General features: G+C 47.3%; 1 protein-coding gene and 1 long non-coding RNA gene across 7 annotated transcripts in view; one reads left to right on the top strand and one right to left on the bottom strand.

Annotated features, from left to right (window-relative positions):
* Positions 1-1,121: 1,121 nt before the first annotated feature.
* LOC139075234 (uncharacterized) lies at positions 1,122-15,684 on the bottom strand. Its single transcript, XR_011525400.1, has 2 exons — positions 15,444-15,684; positions 1,122-2,816 (listed from the first exon to the last, which is right to left on the bottom strand). It is a non-coding gene; the product is annotated as an uncharacterized lncRNA (long non-coding RNA).
* The window catches only part of SH3GL3 (SH3 domain containing GRB2 like 3, endophilin A3), a 130,710-nt gene continuing 123,483 nt past the window's right edge, over positions 15,456-22,682 (top strand). For 2 of the 6 annotated variants that reach the window (XR_546744.2, XM_008531517.2), the window contains exon 1: positions 15,496-16,006. Coding sequence is in view for 3 of the 6 variants with exons in the window: in XM_008531516.2 (XP_008529738.1) it covers positions 15,962-16,006 (45 nt within the window). In the remaining 3 variants the exon portion in view is untranslated. Of the gene's footprint in view, positions 16,007-21,874; positions 21,991-22,682 lie in introns of those variants that run through there. The other 4 variants (XR_011525385.1, XM_070570037.1, XM_008531516.2 and 1 more) reach the window with 3 other exon arrangements.

Genomic DNA, 22,682 nt, shown 5'->3' with positions numbered 1-22,682 from the left:
GAAGTAAAAAGTATGGTAAAAATACACAAAGGATAGGTGAGGGAAATAAAAGTGAACCATCGTAAGCTACACATATAATGTGACATCGTATAATAGTATTTGTAGGTAGACTGTCATGCTAGAGATGAATATTATAAACCAAAAAGTAACTACTAAAAAATACAAGGACTATAGTTAATAAGGCAATAGTGGAAATAGAATAGAATCCTAAAAAGTACCTAATTAACACAAAACAGGAAAAGAGGAAAAAGAGAGAGCAGATGAGAGAAATAGAAAACAACTTAAACCCAACTGTATTAATGATTAAAGGTAATGGTCTAAGCACTCCATTTTAAAGTCAGAAATTCTCAGACTGAATTTAAAAAACTATGTGCTATCTATAAGAAACTCACTTTAAAATAAAGACATAAATGGATTAAAACTAAAGGATGAAAAAATATACCAGGAAAACACTAATGAGCACCCCAGAAGCCTGCCTAGTCACGACACCAGCAACCGTGGAAGACCAGCTCCACTCTGTCTGCGGATTTTCCCTCCCTCGAGTGCACCACGTAAGGAAGGGGTACCCGCGAGTTTCTATGGGCCACCTCCCCTGGCAGCTCCTCTGGGAGGCCAGTATCGGAAGCATCTTCCATGTTGCAAAATAAAGTATGATCCAGTTCTCAGCTGACACATCCATTCCCTAATCAGGAGCCCTTCCTGGAGCTCTGGCTCAGATGCCCGTGCCGCCTCTGCACAATCTCTTTTCCCCTCTGAGCGCTGTTACCACTTGCATTGGGGCTGCTTTGACCCCTGAAAACCATTCGATTTGGCGGCTAGAGCAGGCACCTCTTGGCTCAGCTTTACGGAATTCAAACGGACCAGTGAGGCACCGCACCCAGTTCCATAATCCCAGACAGCTACAGCCTTTCAGTTGGAGGGAAGGACGGAACAGCCAGGAAAGCACATTAGTCTCCCTGGCCGGCTACTTGGCTGGCTCCACGGTATGGTTTCCTGGAAACCCTCTCTGACACGCTGGAGAAAGCCTCACAGCTGCTGGTGGCTCGGGGGCAGAGGGTGGTCTGATCCCCTCTCAGCCAAGAGCACACGCACCTGATTCTAAAGGACGTCCAACACATTCCTTTTTAAAATGTCCTTTAATTCTTGCCTTATAGGAAGTGTGCAGTGCTCACCCGGCTGCCCCGAACCTCGGTTCCTGCTCCTCACGCCACCCTGGAAACCTTGACGTTGCTACACAACATGCCTATGCCACTAGTTATGATTTTTTAAAGTTTAGAAGTCATCCGTTGGCGTCCTCGGGTTGAAGCCCTATCACGTTTTCTTACCTGCTGTCCATCCTCTCTCCCCATTTTCCCAATTTAGTGATATCACAGTTTTTTGTCAAATTAATATTTTGTATTGTCATCCTTATGGTTATGCAAATATTGTTCACAGCTTTAAAATGCTCTGCAGTATGATTTTAATTCCTTTCTTATGCCAGTTTTAATAATTACTTTAGTTTTTAATCTGCTTAGTTCTATAGCAAATAATTATCACTCATTCAGCCCCAAACATTCTAAAAGAACTCGAATGCTCCTTTCATGCAGGCAAACATGCCAACTGGCCTGCCAGTTCCACCGTTTTCCCTCGGAGACATCTCCTGGAGCCAGCCTTCTCAGCCCGAGCCAGGGGGGTGGGGAAGGGGGCCTCACTGCCCAGAGGCTGGCTTTCCCTTCCCCACTGTAACCCGACTTTCTCTGGGGCACCCTCTTCAAGGGGAGGCCGGATCATCCAGGTGGACATGTGGGCTGGGCTTGGAATCTGGGGGCCCAGCTGCTCCTTGTTCAGACTTGACACGCCCCCTGCTCTCTGCCCTCCTGGCAACCCGCCCTCTCCTCTCTCTTTGAAGGCACCTGTGCCTTGATTCTCAAAACGTCCCGGGCTTCTGGACTGGGAGTCGATTTTTTACCAGTTTCGTTTCCTCTGCAGGCGGTCAGATTTCTGCTCTCACAGTTCAGCTAAGTCTGTGCCATTTATTCGACTGTTTTCTGCTTTCCCAAATTTGGTTGACATCTCTGGTCTGCCATCTCTTCTCTCATTCTCTTTCTCATTCCTCTAGCGTCCTTCTACACAATTTGGGGAACAAGTGGAGATAAACATGTGTTATGTCCATCTGGTTTTGCTGAAAACCTCCTTCAGTCAATTCTTGACTTTGTGTTTGAGGGACGAAATCCACCTGTTTGGAGTGAGAAGGGGTGGTGGGGGTGAGTCCGCCCAGTCCGTCCCATGGACCACCAGGAGTAGTGGGCCTTAGACTGGAGCTGTAGGGCACGCTTTATGGACAGTCACGTTTGCCTTCTCAATATCTCATCCCTGCGTGTCCTCAGTCCGCGATAATCCTGCTCTTTGCACCAACACAGACAGTACCCTGTGGAACTCTTCCTCGCCACCCTTGCTCCCCGGCCCCAGTCCTTTTATTCCTCATCTTCTCCCCAAAACGACTGCTCTTGGCCGTGGCCTTGGCTGTGCCTCATCAGTCTGTGGATTAGGCCTTTGGACTGGACTTCTCTCTTTTGAAGTGGATTGGATGGGATGGAGTGGCTTTCTCTCCATTGCCGCAGACAGGGTGGAGGGAGCCTCAGATCCTGCTGGTGGGATGGAAGGAGGCCATCACGGTCATCTGGTCTCCAGGTGGATTATCTAAAATATATCAGATATCTCGTGCTGTTGGCATATCTCCTGTGTTCTATTATCCTGAAGAGTGTCTGCCTTCTTCCCGGACTTGGTCATGTGATGAGCATCCTCGTCAGTTATCTTGGCCTCGGAAGGCAGGGGCTCTAGGAAGAGAATGGAGAAGAGAAAAATCACAAAAATGTTTTCAATATGTTGGAATGTATTAATTAGTCTTTTTATGACCCCTAATCCTTTTACTTATTTATATAGCTTTAAAAGCAAAGGGCAACGGAAGTTAACATGCTGTTATAGCTTTTGCTTCTTTTCATTCTAACCATGTGGGCAGGCCTCACTAATTTGGAATAAATGCTCTCTATGCTACAATTTGCTTAATAATTCCCTATGGCATACTAAATTCTGTAAAACCCACTTTTAAACAGTAAAGCGGAGTTAAGATACTTCAAAGAGAGAAATATGATACCTTGGGTATAAATTCTGGGAATCTGTGAAATATGTGCTAGAAACATGAAAATAAAGTTGAAATCTCCTTAGGAGGAGTGGCTAAAAAACAGTTATTGATATGATCAAAAGTAGAGGAAACAGAAAGATATCAAAAGTTATCCCAAATATCTCCAAAAGAGTGGACAGGGGTGTCATGGACAGTTGTGCAGGTTGTGCCCTGGACAAGGTGTGCAGCTGAGGAAGTAAGCTTACATTCTACTCCCCAGGTCAGGTGCCCATGGAAACACACAGATGCTGTAGGGGCTAGGGGCAGCCTTGACAACAGAGGCTACTTTATCATACATGAACCAGAATAGATCATACAACTATGAATTTGGGGTAAATGTGTTATTAAGGGTTTTAGGCATATTGGACATCTCCCAGGGCCCTCTAGCAGGTTGGGACCTGGATCAGGTGGCACCTGGCACTTCCCTGCTGGACACCTTTTCTGGGTCTTGCAGAGGAGAGAAAGACAAGGCCTGGACCTCCAACTCAGACTGCACAGCTAAAGTACCCTGTTTAGAGAGTCAAGAGGCTTCTACGTATTCAGAGAAAATCAAGTATTTCTGTCTATTCAGTTAAATTATTTGCAAGAGCCTGAACATCTAAACTTCCAAAGCCACTTAAAATTAGGTGCCATATATTTATCCAAAGAACTTGAAATCAGCAATTCAAAGAGACTTATGCACCCCATGTTCTCTGCAGCACCATTCACGATAGCCAAGAACGTGGAAGCAACCCAAGTGCCCATCAAGTGATGAACACATAAAGAAGATGTGGTATATATACACAATGGAATACTACTCAGCCATAAAAAAGACAAACTCATCCTATTTGAAACAACATGGATGGGCCTTGAGGGTATGATGTTAAGAGAAATAAGCCAGACAGAGAAAGACGCACACTGTATGATTTCACTCATATGTGGAAGATAAACACATGCACAAAGAGAACAGATTAGGGGTTACCAGAGGGGAAGGGGCACATATTTATGGTGATGGATAAAAACTAGACTATCGAGGGTGAGTAAGATGCAGTCTATACAGAAACTGACATGTAATAATGTACACCTGAAATTACACAATGCTATGACCTCAATATAAAAAATTATATATCTTTATATATTAATATATATTTTATATTTATATATATTATATATTCCCACATCTGGAAATCAAGGAAACATAAGACAAAAATCAAAGCGTCAAGGGGCTGGCCCCGTGGCCGAGTGGTTGGGTTTGCGCGCTCTGCTGCAGGCGGCCCAGTGTTTCGTTGGTTGGAATCCTGGGTGCGGACAGGCACTGCTCATCAAACCACGCTGAGGCGGCGTCCCACATGCCACAACTAGAAGGACCCACAACGAAAAATATACAAGTATGTACCGGGGGGCGTTGGGGAGAAAAAGGAAAAAGAAATCTTAAAAAAAAAATCAAAGGGTCAAGAGTGTATAACAGGTGGACTCACAGATCTAAGGGGAGCATCCTGCCAATGTCCTCGAGGGGTGGGGAAGGGGCTCAAGCTCTTTTCCTGAAACTGAAGACCATGGAAAGGAGCTGGGCCGGGTCTGGAACATCCGGCCTTTGCTGCCTGTGGGGAGGGGCTGTCCGCCTTCTGGGGGCGTGAGTCAGGGCCAAACGCGTGCAGAGTTCGGTGCAGAGAGGCGAGCAGGAGATGGGGCTCCTCTCCTTCACAATCAGAAGGAAGAAGGGGAGGAAAATGTGGGTTCCCAGGATCATACTCAAGTGGAGATGAGGGGGCGGAGGGAGCGAATGCCAGATGGACTCAATTTTCTGTATAAAAATCAGGTGAGGTCATCCACAAGTGTCAGTGGAGTGGAGGGCAAAGCAGAATGGAAAACAGGGAGAAGACGGGCTGTTTTTGAAGTTTGTAGCCTTAAATATGTTGCATGGGGGTGGCCAGGATTAGGTAATTGGCAATTTGTTTTGTTTTTAAGCAGGCGTGATGGATCTGCAAAGGAGAAAATTCAGGGCGTTTGTTCATTGCAATTGATGTAAGCATTACGACTGAATTCCTGCTTTTAAAATTGCTGCTCTATGTAGTCAAAATCTGTCAAAGTTATGAACTTTAATTTCTTTGTGCATTGGAAAAAGGGCACACTTTTTCTTTTCTTTTTTTTGCTGAGGAAGATTCACCCTGAGCTAACATCCATGCCAATGTTCCTCTGTTTTTTAGTATCCAGGCACCAGCGCAGCATGGTGGCTAACAGAGCAGTGTAGGTCCAAGCCTGGGAACTGAACCCAGGCTGCCAAAGTGGAGCACACTGAACTTAACCACAAGGCCACCGGGGCTGGCCCTTAAGAGTCCAGCTTAACGCATTTTTCACAAAGTGAACTCCCTCATGTACCCTGCACCCAGACTGAGAAATAAAACATTAGCAGCCCTCAGAAACCTCATTGGGACCCCTTCCAGCATGACTGCGCCTCCCAGAGCTAAACAGCATCCTGATTTCTGATAGCTTAGATCAGATTTGCCTAAAACTAGATGAACTCTAAACCCAAGTCACTGGTAAGACCCCAAGTCACTCACTTCCTTCTCAAATTTTGCGGGGTGACGGAGTGTGTTGGGTTCTGTACTAGTCAGGGCGTGTGTGTGTGTACACAGAAGGGCAAGATGAGCTTTGTCTTCCAGAAGCTTGCTGGAGGTGAGCTCACAGTCCATGAGGAGGACGGGTGACAGGCGTGCACATGTCAGCATCCCTGATGGTCTCCGTCACTTCAGCTGCATTGGCTCGCTTGTTCCCCAGCACAGGTGGGCAGAGGTGCGTACACATAAGGGTCAGGAGTCAGGAAAAGTCAGAGGCATGGGACAGCGCCAGTTATTCCAACACTTGCCCCCTCAGCCATTTTTTCCAGCTCAGTCTGTTAGGGAGAAGAGAGCCACAACTAACTCCAGCGAAGTAAGGGTCACATTCAGGCACAGGGTAATCAATCCAGCCACCAAACACCGCCCAGTAATACCAGATGAACAGTCCTGCATTGCCCGGCTTGGGGAGAAGCACCTCGAGGGGTCGGCGAGAGGGACAGAGACCGGCCAGCTCGCTAGACTCCAGCTTTTCCTAAGACCACACGGGACTCTCCGTGGAAACCTGCCCACATGTTTCATGTATCAGCTGCTACAGGACAGACTCTGATTCATCTCTGCCGGCCCAGGCCCCAGCCCAAACCAGGTGCACAGTAGGTGCTGCATGAACGCGTGTTCACTGAGTGAACCCCAGTGCACTTTAGAGCAAGGGGTCCTGACGCTCTCCAGGTTGGTGGGTGGACTTCGGAGGCCAGAGTTGGAGAGGTGGGTCAGTCACATCTTGTCGGGGGACATTTCAGCTCTCTGAGCTCTGTCTCCTCGTCCCTGAATTGGAGGTCACACACATCTCGCAGGGCTGCCGTGGAAGCGCACAGTGGGTCTGCGTGTCCCATGTGCTCTTCTTTTCCCTTGCAGATCCAGGGGCCTCCTATGGCCTGGGCCTCAGCAGGCGGCTGCAGGCCACCAGTTCCACGCTTCAGGGGCGAGGGCACATTCTACTCTTTGGGCAAAATCTGGCAAAATCAGGCTCAGGATCCTGGGCCAAGGTGATGACAAATAACATCAGCTTCCAACGTTTACCAGCAGAGCTGCTGAGCCACAAGAGAGAAAACGATGCCCCCACGGCCAAGGGAAGGACGTGTCTGGAACCCAGTTGTTTTCCATCCATCCAGTTCATTAAACACAGGAGCTGCTGGGCGTGCGTGTCCACTATTCATAGAATGAGTGTGTGTTAAATAAAAAAGCCGCATCCCGGGTCTCTGCGAGACTGTTGAGGACTTGTCATTTACAGCCTTGCAACTCAAAGTGCGGTCCGTGGACGAGCAGCATCGGCATCACTTGAAAGCTCGTTAGAAATGCAGAATCTTGGGCTGTGGGACCTACTGCAGACCCAGGGAATCAGAACCTGCATGCTAAGCAGACTCCTGGGGGATCCGTGTGCACGTCAACTGGGCTGGGCTGCTTCAGAGAGCTGTGCAATCACACACACGTTTGACCGGGTGTTGTCAAGTTGTGCTGCTTCACTGCGAGGTCCCGCACTGCCCCCTGTAGGCCACAATCATAACAGCAAGGAACTAACTTGAAAATGCAAGTCAATCCAGGGATAGACGCTGTATAAACTCTTCTCGTATGATTAGAGGCACATGTAGGACCACTGGGAGGTTCTTGAAACACCACATGCTAAGCGCCTTGGTGCCAAATTTGTAAGCACAGCAAAATCCTGCACTTAAAGGGAACCACAGTTTCTTCTCCTAAGGGCGGCAAAAAGAGAAATACGAAGTCAATCTGGGGATTGATTTTTCCCCAGAAAAATGGGGGCTCATAGAAAAGTGGATGGAGAAAAGCACATGTTTTAGTAGCCCGGCAAGCGTTCTTTTCTTAAAATGGAGTGTCTGTGTCTTCCTTTTGGGTTTCCTTAGAATGATTCAGTGATCCACAATTTCATAATATTACCTCTAAGTCCTGAGAATTGGTGTCTTTAATGTACTCATTTGGCACATTTCATAAAAGGAATTTGACATTTTTCTTCCCAAGGGGAAATGAGCACAAGTGGCACAGTCAGAGCGTTAGTTCCAGGTGGCACCTGGGGTAGAGAACAGGTAGAGGGATACGTGCAGGCTGGGACTGAGGGGTCCAGAGCCAGAATCTCCCAGCCAGTGAGGGTCCACAGACTTTATACAACCCCCAGCAGTGGCCAGAAGAGGAATCAAGCCACACGCAATGATACTAACGAAAACGTCTCAGGCACTTAACAAAGCTTCCTGGGCCCCACAACACCTGTGGGGTCAGTTATCAACCTCATAGTCTGCGCAAGGAGCTGGGCTCTAGAAAGGTCGGGGGCAAGGCCATAACCAGATGGAAATTCTCTGTCCATCATGACGGCACTGCTGTGCACACCTGCCCGCAGGTGCCCGCAGGAAAACCCTGTTTCCTGCGTTGCCCACTCTGCTGACCATCCTGGCAGGATTCCTGGATCTTAGTCCAACCTCGGGCTGCAGAGCTCGCTCACACCATTCCACGGAAGTCGGTACAGATGGGGCCATGGTTCCCGTCACCTTGAATATGCAGCACGAACGACAACATCTCGCCTTTGCTTGGCCCTTCAGCTCCAAGGACTTTGAACACAACTCCTCCTTCATCATCACCTCCTACTTCTTGCTAATCCAGGTCCTCATCCGCCCTTTTCATAGTCCTCTTTTTTAATTCATTAAATGAATATTTCTGTGTATTGAGCAGCTCTGAGATTCTAGAAACTCTTCTGGTGCTGGAAGCTCTGTGGTAAACAGAGGGGAATAATCTCTTGTCCTTCTAGAACTGTGCTGTCCAACACAGTAGCCACCGGCCACATGTGGCTATTTACATTTTAATTCGTTAAAATTAAATAAGGTTAAAAACCGAGAGCTGCAGGTGCTAACTTTTAAGTGATTGACAGCTACAGGTGGCTCATGGTCCTCGGCGTTGGACGCACAGACAGAGAACATTTGCACCATCACAGAAAGTTCTAGTGGACAGTGCTGCCTTAGGCCTTTACTATTCTGGTAGTGGAGATAGATGAGAAACAAGCTTTAAAACAGATATTATTAAAATCTTATGAGATAAAGAACTATGATGGAAAATGAAGTGAGAAGAGGGAGAGAGAGCAAGCGATGGAATTGGGATGCTGGGGGCTGCCGTTGTCACCATCGGCTCTGAGGCCCACTTCCTCTTCTCGAAATTCCTCCTTTGGCACCATGACACCGTTCTCTATTTGTTCTCCTCCTTCCTGTCTGGCTAATGCCATCGTGATGGAGCAGCCCTGCTTGAGGTTCTTCTTACAACAGGAACCACAAGAGGACCCCCGATTGACTAAAGTCCAAGATATGATGGGGGATCTCAAGGTCCAGACTGCAGCAACACTGTGACACTCAGCACCGTTCACATGAACTGCTGTGACCAAAGGTGCCAGTGTGCTCTGGAAAAACTCTGAAATACAAGCAAATGACGTGAACGTAACCACTGTTTGATATGCTTACGGTTCCTATAGAGTCACCTCTGCCACTTCTCAGTGGCACCACAAGGTGGCAGCAGTAGTTTACGAAAGCCACCTGCACCGCTCACTAATTCTTTATCTCGGCACAAATTTCGGGCATCAATTTATTAGAAGTGAAAAATAAATCCTCCGGGGTAAACGTGAAAAGGAAAATGGCACCCATGTAATTAACAAAAGCTAATTAGGGTTACAGCATGACCCAGAATTCTAGCTGAATGTTTACAGAGTCCAGAATAACGGAGTTACGTATTGTAGATAACTGATACGCGTTGATTCACGAGTCAATTACATTTGCTTTCACTGTTGATTGCAGCCCTTCCTCTAATCCTCATCTTTAAATAAATAAGAACCCTTCAGTTGCTTTCCCTCTACATTTTAAAATGAAAAGATTTCTCTGGCCTTTCCTTGAACTGATCAGTTGATTTTCCACCAGCTTCGCGTAAAAGAGTAAGTCAAGAAAGTCTATACATTTGTCCCCGGTTGTGATCTTGCAAGTTTGTGGCAAATGGCCACGCTCCACATCTGGGATTCATCACGTCTGCTCTGTTACCTCATCGACGGGCACACAGCTTTCCCAGATGTGCAAAATAGAAGGCCGACGAAGTTGCAAGGAAAGCAAGACAGTATCCTGCTCTCCACTTCTGCGCAGCCAGGTATGTGGAGATATGAGACTGAGGAACGAACACTTCTAGGTGTGGTTTATCTAAACACTTGGCATCCTGTGCAAACGCTCCGTGGTGGGCCCAGGCCCCGCCCTTCATGTGTGAGTAACCCAGGAAGCCTCCAGAAAAGGGAGTCTGGGTGAAAGCTTTTTTGAGGGAAAAATAGAGAGACAAAGCTGGAAATTGACAGGTCATCCTTAAAATAACATTTTAGGATTATTTAAGATGTCTGTATCTGAACTCAGCTCTCCAAGGACCGCCAAGAACTGTAATCTGGCGCTTGTATCTGGCCACAGGTTCAATGACATGGAAGTCAAGGCAAACGGAAGGTACAAATCCATGTTTCTTTGCACTTTTTTCTCTTTCTCTTTCTTTCTTTCTTTCTTTTTTTTTTTTTACAAGACTCTTCCCTAATGACCATGGATCGTGGGAGCAATTATAACTATGCTACATATCTATCAGTCCACACTTAGAACTATTCAGATCTTCAATGCACTAATTTTACATCTAGGAATCTATTCTAAGGAACTATTCCTAAGTAGAGAAGGAGATCCTGATGTGGAAAAAGATGTTTAATGCAGCATTATATAAATCATGACAAATTTGGGGGAAAAAACACCTTTAAATGTGTAATAATGGAAAACGATCAAACATAATTTGACATGTCTACATAATTAGTCATTAAGTTGTCATGAAAATGATGTGTGTGGGGCTGGCCCCATGGCCAAGTGGTTAAGTTCGTGCGCTCTGCTTCAGGGACCCAGGGTTTTGCCGGTTTGGATCCTGGGCACCCACACAGCACTGCTCATCAGGCCATGCTGAGGTGGCGTCCCACATAGCATAATTAGAAGGACTTACAACTAGAACATACAACTGTGTACTGGAGGGCTTTGAGGAAAAGAAGAAGGAAAAAAAGAAAAGATTGGCAACAGATGTTAGGTCAGGCCCAATCTAAAAAAAAAAATTATGTGTGTGAAGTCTAGACAATATAGAAAATGCTCATGTAGTTAAGAGAACAAAGAAGAAAATAAAGTAGCGTGCACAGTCATAACCCTACTGTGTTTAAATTGTGCCTAGGAAAAAGACTATAAAAGAAAATTATGACAAAACGCTAAGAGCAATTGTTTTAATGGTGGTTCCAAAGATAATTTTTCCTCCTTTTTACTCTTCAATAGTTTCCAAATTTTCTCTGTTATTGGATAATGAAAAATACACACTTATGAAAACTTTCATTTTGAATTTAAAATCATTTCACTATTCTTTTACCTCAAAATTTCTGTTTAAGTTGTCTTTTCTCCATTTTTGCTTCCTTGACTTAAAACCAACACCCTGCACCCCAGTCTTAAACGGGCTCACTTGCTGCTTCAGACAAAGGAAACTGGACCCCTCTGGTCTCTGCTGGAGGCTTCCCAGATGGCTGGGGCCAGAGCACGAGGTGGTCACCGTCAAAGCAGGTGACAAGGTGACCCCAGTTCATGTGTCCTGGCCATGCTCATTCTAGTCATGCTGTGGCTTCTGCACAATGTTTATTTATTGATGTTGATAGAGGACATATGTCCAAATATTTTATAGGACAAAGGTAACCTCTGGTTGAGTAAAAATTGGGCGTATAATTTCCTAAAGCAAAGGGGAAGAAAAAGCAAGGAAAATCTTTAGTTTAGTGACAAATAGATATGAATGATAGCAGGACTATTGGAAGGGGAAAACAAAAACAGATAATATGCCATAAAATGACAAAACTAAGACCAAATATATCTTTTTCATAATAAATATGAATGCTTTAAATCTATCTAGGAAAAGGCAATGACATATTTTGGATCCAAAACAAAATTTGATTTTACTCTTTTTATAAGAGCACACATCTAAAACAAAATGAAAGGTCAAAAATAAAGGACCTATCCATGAAAGCTGCTAAGAGAGTAGATCTTAAATGTTCTTCCCACACGCACATAAAGGTGATTAAGTGAGGTGATGGAGGTGTTAACTAACCCTATTGTGGTAATCATTTCACAATACATACATGTATCACATCGCATTGTACACCTTAAACTTACATAACATTATACATCAATATATCTCCATAAAGCTGGGAAAAAAAGGACAAATTAGGCCATATGAAGCACATACAAAAACAGGAGGGATACAAAAATTGATATGACAAAGTAAAATAGAAGCAAAAAGACATAAGTAGGACAAAATATGTTATTTTCTATGGATAAAATTTCAGCCCACAGGAAGATATGACAGTCGTCACATAGGCAGAATACCATAGGACTAAAATATTTAAAGATAAGCTCCCAAATAGAGGGAACAACAGACATAATCAAAATTGAAGCAAGAGACTGTGGACAATCTCCCTCAGTCTTTGATAAGCAGAGTAGGAAAAACCAGGACACAGAGCATCTGAATGATAAGCTCGGAAGACTTGACTTACGAAGTGAGACGGGATAATATTTGGAGACATCGACCAGTATGCTTTCTTCCTCTTCCATTCCCTCCCCAGGGGTCTTCTGCTCCAGTCCACACAGAGAGGGATGTGAGTGACTCACTGCAGGACCAGATGCAAGGACTGCAAACACTAGATTCAAAAGCTGGCCCACGCACAAGACAGAGAGATGTCAGTGCATACTAGCTTAGCGCTCTGTGGACCAGGGAAGGGAAAGGGAGGTGAGAACCAAGGACCACAAGGACCTCTGTGGTAGGAGAACACCCAGACCTCTGCCAGCACATGGGCCATCTGTCCAGAGTGCTAGAGACAACCACAGCATCCCTCTTGTCACCCACCTGGGAAGACCACCAAATGCCCAGGAGCCTTTGGTTTAGAGTGATGCTTGTCTGCGCCTCAAGACTCTCCAATCGGTTTCATCCCATGTAGACAACTCTGATGAAGGGGCCAAGACATCTGCCTACTCCCTCGCTAAACAGATGGAGGAGCTGTGGGCCCTTGTGTCACTGGAGGGGTGACGGCGACGTGAAGGACAAGCCCCGAGCTGACCCACGTGGCTCCAGCTGGCATGAATTTGCAATCTCCCTCCGAGCCAGGAGCTTCGGTGGAATGTGGGCTCCCGTTACAGATTAAACTGAAAAACTGAACCCTGGAAACTGAGAATGTGCGTTATTTCAAACCTCTGTGGTACATTTATAAAATTTAACACACTGGGCTATATAAAAAACTTCAGGACATGTTGTTTGACAATAATACCTGAGGTCTAGAATTTAATATACAATGAATAAAAGAAATCAAACCACCTAGAAGAAATTTTAAAAAACTGTCCTGAATAACATTTGGATCAAAGAGGAAATTAAAACAGCCGTTACAAGTTTATTTAGGAAATAACCAGAAGAAGTATATTACTTAATGAAAACAAAGTGTGAAATCAAAGCCACACGTGGGGGGTGGGGTGGATTCATAGTTTTATCTGTGCTGATTATAAAACCAGAAAGAATAAAAATAAATATACCACATATTCAGCTGAAAAGATTAAGGAATCCCCAAATAAACTTTAATGGGCATCTGTGTGGCTCTTGGTTTTAGAATTTTTTGGCTGCCTAGCATCTGAAGCATCTTCCTATGTATTAGGGAAATCCACCATGGTGTGCATCTTAGATATCTAGGGCCTGGGCGTATCATCTAACTTAACCAATCAGATGCTGTCCCCCCGGGACTTCCAAGTAGCAGTGAAAGAAGCAGAGAACAGCTTAGCCCTTACTCTGGCAGCCACAGCCAGCATTCAGGGGTGGAGCCAGCACATCCAACAAACTGGTCCTGGACCTGCTGGGGATCTGACCACTCAGATTCCTAGTCCTGCTCATTCCCTCCCCTGGTCTCCTATGCCCCTCTGAATCTCTGGGCTGCCTGATGTCCTTCTTCAACACATTCTTTTCCAGCTCATGTTAACCAGGGTCAGTTTCTGTTGTTAATAACTTCAATCTCTTGAACAAAACAGAAGAAAGAATATAGAATAAAGACAGAAATTAATGAGAGAAAAAAAGCTATAGCAATTATGAGTCAATTCAAGAAGTGTTTTAAAAGACCAGTAAAATTGGCAAACCTCCAAATAGTCTAATCACTGAAAAAAATTAAGAAAAATCACAAGTACTTTTATAAAGGAAAAATGTATATGAAAGATTCTGAAGTTTCAAAGTTATGAGAATATGATGTACAACGTTACACTCGATTAAATGAAGAGATAAATTACCAACATTAACTGAAGTAGGAGACTTGAATATACTATCAACCATGGAAAAAAAATGCAAAAAAGTTATTAAAAAAAAAATCACCTCCTTCCCAAAAGGCACAGAGCCAGATTGCTTTAGGGAGAAATTTCTTCAAGTCTCTGCTATTTAAACAACTCTTGGATATGGAGATAAAAGGCAGTGAGGACCTTCCAGGCTGCCCTGAACCAGCCCAGGACAAGGCGGACCCCAATCCCAGTCTGGGACCCCAGCTGCCTCTGCCTGAGTGTAGCTGTTACCCCAGGGTACAGCCTGCTGTTGAGTGGGGTTCCGCTGTGTGGACAGGTCATCTTGCTATGCTATTCTGACCCAGCTCACACCTTCTAGTCACCTATCTGTGGCTGGCATCAGCCATTTCCAGGCCAGTCAAGCCCACAGCACTCACTCAAGTCAAACTAACTATCTCTGGGGATGGCCGCCTTTCTCTCCTCCACTAAGTACATTAATTTTCTCCCATATCAGAGGAATGATGCTCCTGTCCACACCCTCTAAGGAAACTGAGGACACTGAGCCTCAGGGAGGTATAGTTACTGGCCCAATCCTCACTAGGATGGAGCCAGGGATAAAGGAGTTGGGAGCTAACGGCAAAGGAGAGGCTGTGTGACTTTGTCCTGGAGAAACGCAGGATGCCAGGAGGGGACGCTGGGGAACAGGGGTAAATGGGGAGAGTCAGAGGGAAACCGGGACTCTTGGTCATCCCTAATGGGATCTGTTGAGGGCCCAGAAAGAGGAGCTTCTTTCTCTTAGGTAGACACTGGAGGAGGAAGATGTTTCTTTCAGTGTTAAGCGTTGCTAAGGGTGGGTTGTAGTTTCTTGGGAGCCCTTTGGAGGCCAGATTCAGCGAAGATGCTGACCTGTTGGGGGCAGCTCTGACACGAAGATCAACGGGATGCTCCAGGCCCCCGGCTGGGTCTCGGTTGTGGGTCCTAGACTTCTGGCCCCTGTGCAAAACGATGCTCTGTACCTGACACAACTGGTAGGAGTTACCAAAGGAGCTGGGGCCCTCGTCTGGTGAATTCCCCCCCGGGGTCCAGCGCGCTGTTTACGGCTCCTTGGAGATAGTTGCTCTTAACGCAGCCGACAGCGCGCTCAGCGCTCTATGGAGGCGAGAACGTATTTATTAATAAATTACCCAATAACTCTTGGGCTCCTAGAGGACCGAAATCATTTGGGCACATTGTACCCAGAACACCGCGCGGGGAAAGAAAAAACAGCCCGGCCGCCCACAGACCACTGCCTCCTACCGCAGGTCCTCTGTCATGTTGCATTTCTCTCTCCCCAGGCGTAATTCGGAGCGTCCCTTTCTTAAAACATAAACCTACCCAGCACGCGCCAGAGGGAGGCGATGTTGCCCGAAAGCAAAGCAGATTTCTCAGCAGAAGCAGAGAAAGGTGATCCCTCTCTCCCCACCCAAGGGCAATCGTGAAGCCAGACGCAGCTCATCCTACACCCAGCAAGAAGCCCCGTGTGGCTCTGCTCTCCCGACTCGGGGACACCTCCACGCGCCGCATCACAGGTCCATCTTCCCAGCCTCTCCGGTCCTCCAGGTCTCCACGCAACAATGCCGCGTGGGCGGCCCCAGCGGCCTCATTTGCATAGCGCCCCGGCTTGGCCAATGGGCTGCGCAGGGGCTTTGGAACGCAGTGTTGCCATCTGCGTGCGCGCGTGTGTGCGCGTGTGACAGTGGCTGTGGCCGTGGCCGTGGCCGTGGCCGTGGGAGGCTGGCCCGCCGGAGCCCAGCCTCTGGGGGACCGGCCCCGGCGCCCGCTCCCCCAGCGCGTCGCAGCCGCGTGGCCCGGCCGAGCGCAGAGACCACCCAGCCCGGCCGGGCGCAGTCGCGATGTCGATGGCGGGGCTGAAGAAGCAGTTCCACAAAGCCAGCCAGGTAGGGACGCGCAGGGGAGGGAGGGAGGGGGACAAGGGGACTGCGCTCCCCCGAGGCTCCAGGGCTCCGGGGGCTGTGGCGCCTGGGGGGGCCCTCTCCTGGGCCTCGGTTTCTTCCCGCCTAAGAGCGCGCGGGGTGGAGAGGGGCCGCCTGCTCTCTCCTCCGCTTTTTGGCGCCTCCTCCTCCTCCCAAGCCCCCGGCCCCACTCTACCCCGAGCCGCGGCGACCCTCGAGGTTCTGCGGGGAGGGAGCAGAGGTGACGGGCCGCGGGTCTCGGGCGCCGGGGACAGGGTGGGCGTGCGGAGGCCTGGAGGCTCCGCTCGGTGCCTCTCTCCTGCCCGCGCGGAGAGGAGTGTCACAGGGAGGAGGACCACAGGGAGGACATTTTGGGTGGGAGTCCCGGGGGGGGGGGTCGTCCTGCCGCCTCGGGGCGGCCGCGCGGGCGTGGGCGGATCCGAGGATGCTGTGTCCTCGGCGCTCGTCTGGGCCCTGCTGCGCTCCCCGCGCGCGCCTCCGGCTGAACCCGGCTGGACTGCGCCCCGCCCCCGGGCTGGGGCTCCCCGCCGCCTTCCCGCTGTCGGCCCGGGGCTGGGCACCAGGCTCCTGCTCTCAGAGGGCTGCGCGTGTGTTGGGGAAACGCCGAGACAGACACGTAAACAAACAGTGTCAGACACACCTCCGCGCACGGAGGATGGCAGCTCACACCGTAGGGGCGTCAGGGAAGGCGTCCCGGAGGGGGAGGAGACGCGTCAGTTGAGAATTAAGTATGAGGAGGAATTGTGGCTGGGGTGTGAGAGGCAAGGAGGAATGGCCTTGGAGCAGAGGAAAACAGGAAAACAGGCGGGGGAGCGTGAAATCGATGTGTGTGTGTGTGTGTGTGTGTGTGTGTTGACGACAAGCAAATTTGTATTCCAAGATTGCAGTCTCTTCTAGCCATGGCAGAGCTCACATCCTAAAACCCGTCTCACACCTGCACCCCTGGATCTGTTGCGCTAGTCCCTCACGACCTCCAGCCCCCTAATTTTGCTAGAACTAGCTTGGACAGATTTCATCGAGAACCCACATTTGTGGGGAGGTCTCATCCGGCTTCTCCCACAAATCGGCCCCTGAAAAGCAGCTGGAATTAGAAGGTTCACCTCTTCCAGCCTCAGTCCCCCTGAAAGGTGCCTCTGTCCCCTTGCTCACACCCTTCCCAGGGAGAGACTGCACCAGGCCTTTTTCCAGCTGGGGCCACTGGGTGGACAGTGGTGCTCTTCAGCGTGACAGGGAGCCTGGGGGAGGAGCAAGTTAGGTGACCCCGGGAGATGGCTGATTCCCTGCCAGCCCTGGGCACTTTGAGGGGGTCTGTGGGACGTTCAGACATCACTGGCCAGGAACATATCTTGACCTGGGGCGCAGGGGGTGAGGCCGAGACTGGAGCTACAGAGTTTTTGGGCTTTCCAGCCTAAATGGAGATTTAAAAATATAATTACGTGCAAATGAAAGTCAGGACATGCCCAGCGTGGACCCTGGGGAGTACCCACATTTAGGGACAGTGTCTAGCCCAGTACTTGAGAAGCAGTGGCCACTCAAATGTTGACTGAATATGTGAAACTTTTTGGGTGGGGGAGCACAGGAAGGAGAGAACTATTAGGATGCAAGAGAGAGAAGAGTGTCTTGGAAACCCAGGGGGGAGCGGGTCAAGGTGGGAGCAGTTGGCAGGTACTGCTGTGGGCTGAGAACTGAGGATGCCCTCATCTTGGGTGGCCGGAGGCTGGGTGTCCCTGTGGTCTGGGCAGTCCGGCTCTTCCTGTTACACTGGCTTCCTTGGCCCTGGCAGAGAGCTAACCTTTTTCGAAAATTTTCTTTTATGGATTTGGACTTCCTAGGCATAAATCTCAGAGATGACCAAGACATAAGGCCTTGGATGATTCAAGTTGGTTTCTGACCACTAACCAGAGTGAATGGTTGAAATAAAAAATTATGCTAGTGATGAGGTGGTTTAGTTTAACTGCCCATAATCAGTTCATTAAAAACGAAATGAGCAGAGGGTCTAATTTAGTCTTTTTTTGCATGAGCTGAAATCCTCTGTGCATTTATCTGAAAAGAAAGACATCGCAGCTTCTCTCTGAGCTTACAAACCGCATTTTGTGGTCAAAGTGCCCAACAGACACATTTTTATCTTGTTTTCGAAGTCTTTCTAAGAAATCTTGCAGTGCAACAGATTTGGGGAGAAAATTAGACTGGGTTTAATATAAGAGGGAGCAGGATGATAAAAAATGCCAGCTGTTCTTCGCAGACAACATTTTAACAGCAGGTTTTAATTCACGTAGAAGGTTCCCAGGGTGGGGGCGAGAGAGTCCTGGACGAGTCCTAGATGGCTTAGTAATTCTCAGGGATCCAGGTCTGGCTCTGCCGCTGACCAGCTCTGTGACCTTGGGAACGTGACTTCACCTGAGACCTTAGTTTTCTCCTGCATGATGGGTTAAAGGATTTAGACGCTGTGTCTGTGTTCTAAAATTGATTGTGGTGATGGTTGCACAACTCAGTGAATATACTAAAAACCATTGAATTGCACACTTTATTAGGTGAATTATATCTCAATAAAGTATGTGTGTATGTGTGTGTATCTCTCAGTTTTGAAATTCTTAAGTAATTCACTTAAACTATTTCAGATAAAGACAAAGACCATAAAGTGGATCTTTTACAAATAAGGGAACCAGGACTGTGACAAACTGAGATGATTTTTCTCAATGACGGGAAAGGTAAAATAATTATAACCTCCTGGTTAACTGGTCCTTCTTTCTTGATGCCTTACCTGTCTCTGAGGGAAAAAAAATATCCTCTTACTTTACAGAGGATGAAGAACTGTAAACCCATATGCGTCATTTTGGCGGCACGTGGGGACCAAGACCAAAAGGAAGAAATAAAGTAAAATGAGAAAAGCACAAGCTGAGTTAATAACAAAATTTCATTGTTTCTTTCCTTCAGCATTTGGGACTAGAACCCAAGCATCCCAAGTTCATAATTAAATCCCTTTTTTCTCTTGAAAAGATTTTTTAATGGGGTGTGGTTTACTCTTCAGCTGGTCGAGGTACAGCTCGAGTCTTTAGAGAGAAACACAAATAGCTTAGAGATGGCACATGGCTTCCTGTTAAAGGTGGTACCTAATCAGTAAAAATATAACTTACTGTAATTACATTGTTACCATTCATTGATTTGCATTAATCAGACTTATTTCATAGAAGTTTTCTGGACAGCAGTTACCGTTGGTACAGGGCGTTTACGCCGCTGCTGTGCTTGCTCTCACCTGGACACTGAGAATGCCGTATTCTTTCTCTTTCTGGACTTCCAGGGGCCTCCTTCCTTGTCCCATAAAAGTCTAGGGGACGGTTTCATCATTCCTCTTTTTCTTCTTCCCTCCCCCAAACTAACCGTATACTGATGACACTAGATAGTCTTAACAGTTGTGGACTTTGTGTTAAATTTATTTCTTTTTGCCCTTTTGTCACAGTGCCCTTTAACCTATGTGGTGTGACCCAGAAACAATAGGGAATGTGGAAATGTAACACAGCTTTTTTGGGTAACTTCCCCCCTTTCTCTTTTAATGCATTAACCAGAAAAATGATGAGGGGCCCATTTTCCCTTTACTGACAAACTGCACGGGCTGGGCATTTATGGGTAAACACTTTAAAGAAGGATATTCTTTGTAAATTATGAGACTCTCTAGAGAGACAATGAACAGCTCTTGTTTCATTTTCTCATTAGAGAGAAAGATAAAAAATGCACTTTGCAAAATCCATAATGATTGATTATTTTCTCTTTGACGTGTCAGAAAATCTATTAAGCTAAAACATTCTTGCTCCTTTCCACATAGATTGCTTAATAAGTTAATCCATAAGTCTATGCAGGTTTTTTTTTTTTTTTTTTTTTTTTAAGTTGAAGTGCTAGAATAGATGTTCAAACTGTAGGGGCAGAAAAATTTTCCCTTCTTCCTTTCCAGGTTCTTTGGCTGGTCTAATAATCAAATTGATATAAGACAGATTAACAGGAGAAAAACAAATTTAATTTTGTACGTACAGGAGCCCCAAAGATATGAGACTCGAAAGGCAGCTGGGTAATTGAAGCTTATATAGTGCCCTGAGCTGGGGAGAGGAGTGGGGATTTGGGGGCACAATGGGGAGGAAAGCCCCTCCAAGGAAGGCAGAGGAGATGTTTGGAAAACAAAGCTTGCCCTGTTTTGCAGGTAAGTTTCTTGGGTATCTCTGATAATAGCTCTCTTCCTGGTACAGGCCCCTTTTCCAATGTAAATTTAGGCAGTTGAGGGGGAGGTAAAGAGCTTTTTCCTGACTCTGCTGGATTTTGATTGCCTTTAGCTCAAAATACTCCTCATGCCAAAGTGGCATATTTTGGGGGGACAAATTCTGCTCCCCTTCAAAACCAAATTGATTTTGATTTTTTTAATATCTGCAGGGCACAGTATAACCCAAACATTTCTTACCTCTGGTGACTTTTTTTTTTTCCTCTCAGGTAAATGCAACTTAGGGTATCACTTGGAATTTAGCTTAAAAATGCATTTGAGGGGGCTGGCCCCGTGGCCGAGTGGTTAAGTTCGCGCGCTCCGCTGCAGGCGGCCCAGTGTTTCGTCGGTTCGAATCCTGGGCGCGGACATGGCACTGCTCGTCAGACCACGCTGAGGCAGCGTCCCACATGCCACAACTAGAGGAACCCACAACGAAGAATACGCAACTATGTACCGGGGGCTTTGGGGAGAAAAAGGAAAAAAAAAAAAATAAAAAAAAAAAAAAAAATGCATTTGAAAGAAGGGATTTTTTTTTTTTTTGCTATTTTTTTTGGATTAATTTTTCAGCTTTATTAACAAATCAAATGGAAGTTTTATTTCCTAAAGTTAAGTGGGGGGAGGGGTGTATCATGATATTATGGAACCATGTTTGTTTTTTGCCTGTTGCCTGGAAAGCCGAACACCGAGATGACGAGATTGCAGCAGAGAGAGGGTTTAATTACAAGGCAGCCAAGCAAGGAAGCGGGAGAATGAGTCTCAAATCCGCCTCCCCAAAAATGGGGACTCAGGGATATTTATGGAGTAGGGGGGCAAGGTCGTCTGAAATGTGGAGCTAGATGACTGGAGGTGAGGAGAGGTGAGGAGATTGATGATCTGTGCAAGCACAGTCAGAATCCACGCCTCTTCACAGGACGTGTGCTCACAAAATGGCGACATTAGCATGATCTGAAGGTGGAGTTCGTAACCTCGTGACCTCAAAAGGTCACTTATCAGGCATCTGCGTGGGTGCAGTTGATGGATTGGTGGTCTCACTTAGCCTGAACTGGGCAAGGGGGTCCTAATTCCTGAAAAACAGCTCAAACACCTGTTTCCACGGTGACCCAGACTCCAGGGAGATGTGCCTGTGGGCACCTAGTGGGAGTCAGATAGCCTGTTGCCTAAACAGCCAGTTAACAATGGGCAGGAGAACAGCTAAAAGCTATAATCAGTAATTGCAAAAAAGGAAAAAACTTCAGTTGCCAGCTACCTAATCATCAATGGCTAACTGTTTCCCGGTTTCAATGTGTATTTGGGGGAGCTATTATTGGCATGCTCTACCCAGAAAATAAAACTGCCAATAAGCAGAACTGATACACACACTACTTTATTTGGCTAAATATTAGGTGACTGTATTATGGAGATGCTACATCAGCGAAACATGGATAGTTAGGTTCTGCTTTTCAATAGAAACCTGGGGAAGTGTTGAACTGGGGGAAGGTTCTGGGGGCAGCACTAGGGGTGGGATTAGGGAGGTGTTGTTGCACTTCTAACTATTCTAGTTCTTCTGGGAATGCCTTCCCAGTGAGCTCTCCCCTTGCCATTCCCAGGGTCAACCCCACATGGTTTTACCCCAGCACCAGCAGCAGCGACCTTCCTGGGCCCCCTGTTTCTCCTCTGACTTTTTCTAACGCAGTGGATGATGATGTCTGTCCCCCAGTATTGGGTGAGTGTTTCTCAAACACAGGTACCACCCAGTGCTTTGCCTGCTCACGTCAGCCGTCAGTGGTGGAAGCTGCTGCTGTTTCAGGCTGGACGACTTGGGTCCTCCCTGCTGAACCTGATACCTGAGTCTTATCTCATCATCCATGGCCACGTCCTTGCTTCCTTATGGGCCACAGTTCCAAAGTCCGGAGGGACCTGTTGGCTAACCCGTGGGCTCCTCTTTCTCCTGTTGTGACAAGGACGGCGCACGCCTGGCTGGGCTCTCCGCTGTGCTTCCAACCCGTCTCCTCTCGTTGTCTGCGGGATTCTGCTCCTGTTCTTGCAGCTCTCTTCTGCACTGCACTTTCTTCATTCCTGGATCGTTCCCATCAGCATGTAGACATTCTCTCTAGTGTCGCCTACCTTGGAAAAGGAAAGGAAAAAATCCTTGCTCCACCTGAGACGCTGTTTCACCCCCGGCCTGTTTCCTCCCCTCCCTTCAAAGCATGATGTCTTGAGAAAGCTGTTGGTTTCTCGTCTCCCGTCTCTTCTCAGCCCGTTCCAGTTGGCTTTTCCGCCGCTCTAGGTCGTGAGTGACCTCCAAGCTGCCACATCTGATGGTCACTTCCCCACCTGCCTCTCAGTGGCCTGTGACCCAGAGGACTGTTCCCTGCCTACAGCGCTTGCTCCTTTCCCTCTGGCCTCAGTGGCTGC

Source organism: Equus przewalskii, chromosome 1 (genome assembly GCF_037783145.1).
Source record: "Equus przewalskii isolate Varuska chromosome 1, EquPr2, whole genome shotgun sequence".
Lineage (NCBI taxonomy): Eukaryota > Metazoa > Chordata > Mammalia > Perissodactyla > Equidae > Equus > Equus przewalskii.
Note: the sequence above shows the minus strand (reverse complement) of the source record. Positions and strands in the feature narration are given on the sequence as shown.